General features: G+C 53.7%; 2 protein-coding genes across 2 annotated transcripts; both read right to left on the reverse strand.

Annotated features, from left to right (window-relative positions):
• Window positions 1–176: 176 nt before the first annotated feature.
• On the reverse strand, window positions 177–1,769 carry FREY1 (Frey regulator of sperm-oocyte fusion 1). Its single transcript, XM_026794422.2, has 3 exons — window positions 692–1,769; window positions 425–498; window positions 177–320 (listed from the first exon to the last, which is right to left on the reverse strand). The coding sequence occupies exons 1-3, from the start codon at window positions 757–759 to the stop codon at window positions 184–186; spliced, it is 279 nt and encodes a 92-aa protein (XP_026650223.1). The 5' UTR covers window positions 760–1,769; the 3' UTR covers window positions 177–183.
• A 140-nt stretch (window positions 1,770–1,909) lies between these two features.
• Window positions 1,910–8,755, reverse strand: PEX16 (peroxisomal biogenesis factor 16). The gene is made up of 11 exons (XM_005480038.4): window positions 8,599–8,755; window positions 8,423–8,458; window positions 8,121–8,197; window positions 6,730–6,863; window positions 6,318–6,424; window positions 5,764–5,844; window positions 4,653–4,805; window positions 4,234–4,306; window positions 3,841–3,960; window positions 3,567–3,631; window positions 1,910–2,431 (listed from the first exon to the last, which is right to left on the reverse strand). The coding sequence occupies exons 1-11, from the start codon at window positions 8,753–8,755 to the stop codon at window positions 2,373–2,375; spliced, it is 1,062 nt and encodes a 353-aa protein (XP_005480095.1). The 3' UTR covers window positions 1,910–2,372.
• Window positions 8,756–8,764: the final 9 nt, after the last annotated feature.

The following is an 8,764-nucleotide window of genomic DNA, read 5'->3' on the forward strand; positions in this document are numbered from 1 at the left end:
GTTTGGGCCCTGGCTTCTTTCCCTTGGGACCGCAAGAAGAACTGGAGCTTCTCACTATTGGTCCAAGAGCCCTGGCTGCAATCCTGAGAGGCCAGAGAGCATATGATGGCCCAAAGGGCCTTCTGGCAGCTGTTGCTCCAGCCCTCACCTGGGGGGCTGTGGTGGGCACAGGGGCACGCTGGCTCACAGGCGCCCATCCTCGTAGAACTCCAGCAGGTCCAGCCCGTCGCGCTTGCTTTTGCGGGCTCTGCGCAGCTCCGCCGGCCGCACCGGGGCCGCCCGCGTCCTGAAGCCAGGCTGCTTGGGCTTGATGCCGTAATCTGCGGGTGCAGGAGAGGAGCTGGGCCCAGCTCTGGGACAACCACCCACCTGGAGGGCTGAGTGCATGGACAGGGGGTTCAGAGGGGCAAGGAGAGCACTGTACCATCCACCAGGCCAAAGTGCTTCTGTGGAAGCTCCAGGGGAGCAGAGAAATCCTCAGGAACTGAGTAGCTGTTCCTACAGAGGAAAACAAGGGCCAGGAGTGAGCCAAGGTCCTACACCACTTAGCCAGGCTGGTACAAGAGCTCCCACGTGCTGCATCTTTCATCCAGTCTGGCCAGCTCTTGAGGCCTGGTGCCACAAGCCCCAGCCCACGTCAGGGGCCCTGCAGGTACTGGGGCAGGGAGGAGGAGGAGGGAAGTGCCATCACCTCTGGTGCACAGGCTGTGGGAGGGCAGCCCCCAGCAGCAGAGCGAGGAGCAGCAGGCAGCACGGCATGGTGCACACTGACCGGTTCCACTGGTTCCACAGCAAGGTCACAGAGGAGCCACCAGTGGTTGCCCAGGACACCTGCTAGGTGGGGCAGGGGACTTGGCCCCTCCCAGCTACTGCTGCTGTCCCTTCCTACCTTCCCCTTCAGGTCCTGGGCTGCCTCTGCCTGGGCCCTGCCAGCTGCTGAGCCTTCATCGTTCTGGTGTGTGTCCCTCCATATAGTCAGAGCTCCAGGGCTGTCTCTGTCCCTCAGCACCTGCTTGTGCCTTCCTCTCAAAACCTCCAAAAGCAGACCCTTGCATCTCATCTCAGTACCACTCTGTCCCAGGAGACACTTCAGCATCTTCCTCTGCTATAAGACTGAGCAAAGGGAGCACAGTTCCTTGGTCATGGCTTTTCTGTGCTGCTGTTACCACGTTGCAGGGCCTTGCCAGCTGAGGTGGCAACACACCCCTCACACTGGCAAAGTTCTGTTGTCCCCAGCTGTGGTGACCCATGAGGGATGTGTGTGGGACTACATTTCCAGTGCTGGGTGCTGAGGCAAGAAGGCTGTGACCCCTGTAGCCTGAGAATCCCTCAGGGATGGTTCAGGTAGGAATGCTCCTGCTACCCACTTGGGACAGACTTACTACCCAGACAGCTGACTGTGGGGCAGTCCAGTGCCACCAGCTGACTAACCCTTTGTCCTGGCCCACGGAGCCTCCACAGAAGCTGTCTGTGCAGACTGGTGCCTCAACTGTCCCCCCAGTAGAAGAGACACAGGCCTGTCCTAGGCCCTTTAAATGCAACACAGCAGATTTGCTGAATAATCACTTCTCGTCTGCCCTTGGCCAAGCCCCCAAGCCCTGGCTGGCAGCCATTCTGCAAACCCTTTTAACACACATTAGGTGCTAGGAAAGCAGCCTGCACACTGCAGCTCTGTGTACCCCTGGGGAACCCCAGGACTCTGGGGACTGAGGGAGGCACTGGGAATTAGAGAGGCTGTAGTCATCAGCTGAGCAACATGTGGGCCCTGACTGACACAGGCCAGAGCAAAAGCATCTAAGGGATAGAGTATCCCAGGGTAGACAACTGCAAAAGCTGCTGTTTCTGACAGAGAGACCTGCTGGCACCCAGAGACAAGGGATCCCATGCAAAGAGGTAGAGGCTCTTGAGCTCAGTTCTCTCCATTGAGTCAGTTTATTTGACAGACAAGTCTGCTCCAAGCAGATGGGCCAGGCATGGCCAACACAAGCAGGTTGTGGGTCAACCTCAGCGCCATGACATGTGAGACAGTGCTCTCTCAAAATCCACTACGCTGCCTGGCTTTGTTATAGCGCAGCTGTACAAAAGAAGAAAAATCAAGTGCTTCAAAAAACAGTTTCCCCATCACCATCACTGCAGCCACAGAATGGTCCAGAGAAATAGGTGGCCAGGGTTTCCCCACACATTTAGTGTCCATCATTCACTCCTTGATCTGTTAAAAAATTGCATACAATCCCCTCCCTGCTCTGCAGAACAGGAACTTCTCATTTATAATTTAACTGAAAATTAGACATTATCAACATCCCTCCCCCAGACTGCTTGCCCTCCTTAGGAATGTCCAGTCATGATTTTAGCAGAGCGTAATCATCTTCTTATCAGCCCCAGTTATAGAAATAGATTTTCTGCCAAGCAGGCAAGTAATCCATCAGTGGCCCTGAAACAAGAGAACAGAGGGATCATACATGTAGAAAGGCAACAATTTAAAGTGGTGCTTCTATAGGGTATATCCCCCACTTCTCATTATAATCCAAACAACTCCAAATCTCCACTTACACAACTCAGATGAACCCAAGAATTCTATTCTGCCAAGATGTAAGGCAGCACTGCAATGTGGTGCCAGAGATCAGAGCAGGACCAAGAGGGGTGTGAAACATGGTCAGCACAGCCATGGTGTGGGACACCAACCATTCCCTCAGAGCTGACATGTTCAAACTGCAGCGGGAAAGGGGGTTTGCAATGTGCAAGGGGAAAACCCACATGCAGAGAGTCAGGAGAACACTGCTGTGACAGGGAAGAAGGAAGATAATGCAGCGATGGCGAGCAGGTGCAAACACAGAAGCATCTGCTGTAGAGTGAAAATGCTGACGTTGCACAGGGCTTAATGCAGGTTCCAAAGCCTCTCTGAAATCACTAACTGGAGGAAGTGGCTCCTGAGCTAGCCAGCTTTGTGACCTCCCCAGAGAAAGGGCAATCCCATGATGCCAGGCTGATGTAATGTCATATCACTGCCATGAATCACTCCACAAAAGGATTAACATCATCAGGGGAAGGGTGGAGGGAAATGAAATGCTGGCCTATAATAAAGGGATTCTCTGGTGAAGAACTAGAACACAGATCTGGTTTGGCCCTTTGATTTACAGTCAGTTTCTGCCTGGCTCAATACTTCCAGGCACCCATTTACCCCTCATGTCCACACTGTAGACTAGGGATCAAGGAAAAGACCTCAGAACAGGGCTGCAAAGCTGGGGCCCTGGTGTACCAGCTGAGGTACAGAAAGGATGCCCAGGAGAACAGGCCTAGGTGGCAGACACTGAGCTCTGCAGCCTCAGGGCACACAGAGGTTTACTACTGTCATCAAGCCAGGAAGCAATTAATTTTTTCCTTCAGCATTTAAAAATTACTCAAGCATCAACAACTGCTCTAGTGCTAACCTCTCTAAGGACTTTCCAATTCCTTCCCCAGATTGGAAACCAATTGACAAATGTTCCCAACTGCCCTCATTTTTCTTCACCAGGCAGAAATGGGGATATATATAAATAAATGGGGATGTAACAGTGGGACCCACTTACGTGTGATGAAGCCAACTCCAGGCACATAATCAGCCAACAAGCGCAGAAGGAGGAGGATCCTGCCCCTAGAAAGGGAGAGAATATGAACAAGTCCAGCCAGACATCTCCTGCCCCAGCTGCTGAGCACACAAACAGCAATGGCAGCTGTTAGAAAAGGGCTCAGATTAACCTGGTCACAGGCATCCAAACATCCTCAGATCTACTCACCCAGCCCCCTGATGCTATTTCAGTTAAAAGGGAAATGTTCAGCAAAAGCCCAGCCAGGGCCCCTTACTCTGAGTATCGGTCATAGAAAGGAGATCTCAGCAGGTAGTACAGCAGGAGGATCGTGCGTCGCCTCAGCTCCGCCCGCTCTCGCCTGTTCAGGTCCTTCAGATCACTCAGCAAACTCAGACTGGAAGAGGAGGGCAGAGAGCTAAGTCACAGCAAAAGCAGCCAGCAGGGAAAACAAAGGGGGCTTCTAAAGCCCTCCACTCTCAGCTCCATGCAGAGCAGCCTGCACCAGCTCAGAACAGAGAGCACTGTAAGTGCTGTAAAAGATGTGTCACTCTCCAAGCTAAAGACCATCCCGGGTGCATATTTCTCTGCCCAGGACTGTGGAACAGGGAAGCGTGATGCCCAGCCACCACCAAAGCAAGCACCTAGAAAGACTCTTCATCAGACTGACCTCGAGATGTCCAGGACTGCTGAGAGGAGCCAGGGCTTCCATGACCTCTGGCCCCATACTCCTAGACTCAGTACTAGGAACACATAGTCAAGGAATGAAAAGATGAGAGATTCCTAACAAGAGGCACACAGAGAAGTGATCCCCTACATACCCACAAAATTCTGCCAAGTGCAGGCAAATACACCCTAAGGCAGGGCTGGGGGCCCCGGGGAAAAGGGCTGGAGGACTTGCACCCACAGCTCCAGTGGCTGAGGCCAGCCACCAAAGGCTAAGAACAGGAAGAGAGCCGAATCCCACGCCCCAGCAGAGCCGCGCAGGGCGCGGAGCTGGCGGGCACTGCCCAGCACCCGGGCCGAGCCCACAGCACCCTCTGCTGGCACAGCCAGCGCCGGGAGCCCGCACGGAGAAGGGCAGGATACGGTGGAGCAGGGGGCGGGTAATGTAGATGGATTCTGCGATGGTTTCTTGAAGACCCAGAGGAGTGGGAGGCTGGTTGATCTCCTCCGTTCTTCGGCTCTGCGACTCCTCCCTCTGCTGGGGGGACCCCCAGTGCCGGGACTGCAGGGACGGGGCTGAAAGAAGCAGGTCTGGTTACTGACACAAATAAAAGCTTTGTCCCAGCTGGAAACTACGGATCACATGACTGCTAGCTCACTCCACCTGGCCCTGGAGCCCTTCACCCCCCCCCGCTGGTTGGATGGGGACAAGAATCAGAAAAAGGTAAAACTCCTGCATTGACATAGAACAGTTTAATCATTGAAATAAAAATAATAACAATTTTAACAATAATATAAAGGAAGACAACAAAACCCAAGAAACACAAGTGATGTACAACCACTCACCATCCCCAGACTGATGTCCATCCCATTCCCAAACAGTGACTGGCCCCTCCCAGCCAATGCCCCCAGTTTATACAGTGGGCATGAGGTTCTATGGCATGGAAGATCCCTTTGGCCAGTTCAGGTCACCCATCCTGGCCATGCTCCCTCCCAGCTTTTTGCGCATCTCCTCACTAGCAGAACCCAAGAAGCTGAAAAGTCCTTGACTTAGAGTAACTGCTACTTCTCAACAAGCTACAGTATCAGTTATAACAATGTTATCAACATTAGTGTCATACTAAACCCAAAACTCAGCACCATAACAGTTAGGAGGAAAAAACCGAATTCTATCCCAGCCCAAACCAGGACACCTTCCTATCATGTTTCCTTGCTTTCTGCACAGTGAAGTTGTGAAAGGGGAAAGCTTCAAGAGGTACCTGTAAGATCCATGCTCCTCAAAGCATAACCATGATGAAGAGCTGTCTCTGTTGCACAGCTCACTTGGGAAAACATACTTTAGTGCTAGCCTTGCAGCATGTCTCTGGTTGCTTTGATACGCTCACCTATCCACAGTGGGCCCAGATATGAGGCCCTCTGAGTGGCATTTATATGTGCCAATACAAGGTTCTACCCTCTACTGCTCACACCCATGCCATCCATGAAGGCACAGAGCAGGAACAGCTCAGGCTGAAAAACAGGCTCAGTCACTTACTGCTCTGTAGAGAGCGCACAACACGGCTGGAACGCCTGCCAACATAGGTCTGATCCTTCCCTGAGGAGTTGTCTTCCATGCCTGCAGAAGGAAACAGCCACAGGGGTCAGGCTTCAAAGCAATACGCTTCACACCTCAGAGCTGCCACCAAGAAGACCAGATTGAAAGGCTGATTTAGCGCAAACTGGACAATTCTGCAAGGGTTAACAGTAGGCAGAGGGTGAAAAGGTAAATCTGCCTGACATTGCCCAGGTCTCTTTCCTCATCACTTAGACCAGGGCACATAGAGCCTGACTCATGGTTCAGCCAGCAATTCACAGCTTGGACTTCTCCATCCCCTCCTTCCAGGATGGTCCAGATATTGGACAGCCCTGCCACTAAGCTAACTCATCCTCTGCAAAGGGTGGAAAGTTGAAACACAGCTCAGCCTTGAATACAGACACCTTATGGTTCCATGTGCTGCACAAGCCACTGCTCTCATGAGTAATTCTAGCAGGACAAGACATGTGGCTCAGCAAGGCACCAAGCCAATGATGACAACACCATGGGCTCACCTTGAGGGTGGAGAGGCTGTTGCTTCTCCCTGTTCAGTGGCACAATGGGAGGAGACATCTGGATGCCAGCTTTGTACCACAGCAGGAGCAGGAGCCGAAGGATGGCTCTGTGAACAGACATGTGTAAGTCCTCAATACCAGACTATGGAACTGGGTTCCTGTTACACTGGAGAGATGACTTCCACAGAAGAGGGAAACACTCGGGTCTCCTCAGAGCAAATGGCAAGGTGAGAGGTGGAAGTGCTCCCTTCTGTGGCACAGAGTCCAGTACACCGTGGGGCTCCAAATTCCCCCATCCTCAGGGACTGGCAGCTCAGTCCTGTGTGGGATTTTTTCCAGGGTACTATGGAGTGCCCTCCAGGTCCCCTTTCCGAGTGCACGCTGCCCCTTCCCCTCTGCCCACAGCACTTACTTAGCCAGCTGGATGAGGACAATGATGGTCCACCGGCCCATCTCCCCCCACACCCTGGCTGTCCCCATCTCTGCAAAGACCTCCACGCATTCTAGTACACTCAGCCAGGTCAGCAGCTTCTGCTGGGGCAGCGACTGCAAAACACAGAGGGGAGGAAGGGGACAGGATGCAGGTTCTGCTCGGGAGTTAAAGAGGGCAGAAACACAGCCCAGTCTGGTGGGACCCTCAGAAATAAGCACCAGATGGCCTTGGAAGTCACAGCTCCAGAAAAAGAAAAGCAATGTCTCCACTGTGGCTGGAGTCTACACACAAGCAGGGGCAGACTGCGACATCACAGCATCACATGGAGTTACCACTCCAAAAATAGGGAGAACATCACATCTGTGTTTTATATTGCCTCTACCCCAACTGACACAACAGGACAGCCTCCTGGGTTGTAGCACTGTGCCTGAGCTCCACAGCAAAACCCTCTCCTTCTCCTCATCCCAGAGCTGAGACACAAGACAACGTCCTCTCTGGACAGAGCTGATGAGGGAATGTGCTTGAAGCAGAGGGAAGGGAACCCAGAGTCCACAGCCACATCAGAATGAATGCTGGCTGAACACAGCATCAGACTAGATTTCAGGCATGAACCCCAGGACAGTGGGTCCTCTTCCAGTCTAGGTCTCTGCTATCCATGTGGGAACTTACAACTGCTGTCAACCACAGGGTTTGATTCACTGAAAAGCATCAATTAAGACAATATAGCTGGAATTCTATTCAATTTTAACCAGGGAAGCAAGTCTTGTTCACTTCTGTTTGTTACACGCCTGATGCTCCATTCAGGGGGCTGCCAACACCCAAGCCATACACTGGACAGGTTTGTAACAGAAGAACCTTGTCTGGAGAAAAACAACCTCTTCTCCATTCCCCATAGAGTTTAGGAATGCTGGGAGCCAGCCTGGGGCCTCATGCAAGATAGACACAGTAGCAAGCCACTTACATTTGTGTTACTCAATACAGTACCCTACACAAAGGAAGAGTCTCACAGATGGAATCAAGAGCTTCTGTGCTCCAGAGCCACTGCTGTGTAAACAGCAACGGTTTATTCATCAACACCTCTACCTAGTTCAAGTTCTGAGCTTCTCAAAAAAGCCTGTGGAGCTTCTGGTGCAAGTCAGGGCCTGATTTCTGTGGTCCAGGGAGTGCTCCGGCCACGCCTCCAAGCCAGGAGCTAAGGGACAGGGCTGCTATTTTAGTTGCATTCAGAGGTTGCCTTTGGCTTCTCCATACCTGACCACAAAGAGAGGCCTTAGCAAAGACCTGTTAAGTTTCTACAGACACTCCCTGAAAGCTCCTGCAAGGAAGAAAGCATATGTCCCAAATCCTCCTCCCACACACTCCAGCCTTACCACTGGCAGGCTTTCCTGCAGGTCCTTTCGGAGAATCCAGTCATTTAACAGCACTAGGAGGTTGGAGGCAGAGTACACTGGAAAAGGAAGAGAACAACGCAGAATGGATGCACAGGAAGCAAGCCAAACCGGCCCTGCTGTGTCTGTCCCCGACAGGGGATGAGGGAAGGAGGGTAGCAGGATATGCAGACTCCTCCCAGGAGCTGCCCGAGAATGAACGGCCAAGAGCAGGGCCCGGGGAGCAAGACCCGCACGCACCCGGGCAAGGGCACAGCACCGGCCCCGACCCGCTGCCCACCTACCCAGCTCCGACAGCGCGTGCGAGTCCGAGAAGCGACCTGCGAAGGGAACAGAGCGGCTCCAGCGAGCGCCCGGAGCCGGGGGAGCTCCCGCTCCCCGCTGGGTCCCGGTGCCCGCGCCCCCCGGCCCAGACCCCGGCCGGAGGGACGAAGGCTCGCCCGCCCCCCTGCTCCCGCACCTGGCAGCAGGTAGGAGAGCCCCCGCACAGTGCCCTCCAGCTGGGCCGTGGCGGCCGGGTGCCGCCTCACGTACTCCTGGTAGCGCTGGCACAGCAGGCGCAGCCGCCACACCGGGCCGGCTCCGCGGGTACGGGCCGAGGCCGCTGCCGCCGCCATGGTGCCGCC

This window comes from Zonotrichia albicollis, chromosome 6, assembly GCF_047830755.1.
Source record: "Zonotrichia albicollis isolate bZonAlb1 chromosome 6, bZonAlb1.hap1, whole genome shotgun sequence".
Lineage (NCBI taxonomy): Eukaryota > Metazoa > Chordata > Aves > Passeriformes > Passerellidae > Zonotrichia > Zonotrichia albicollis.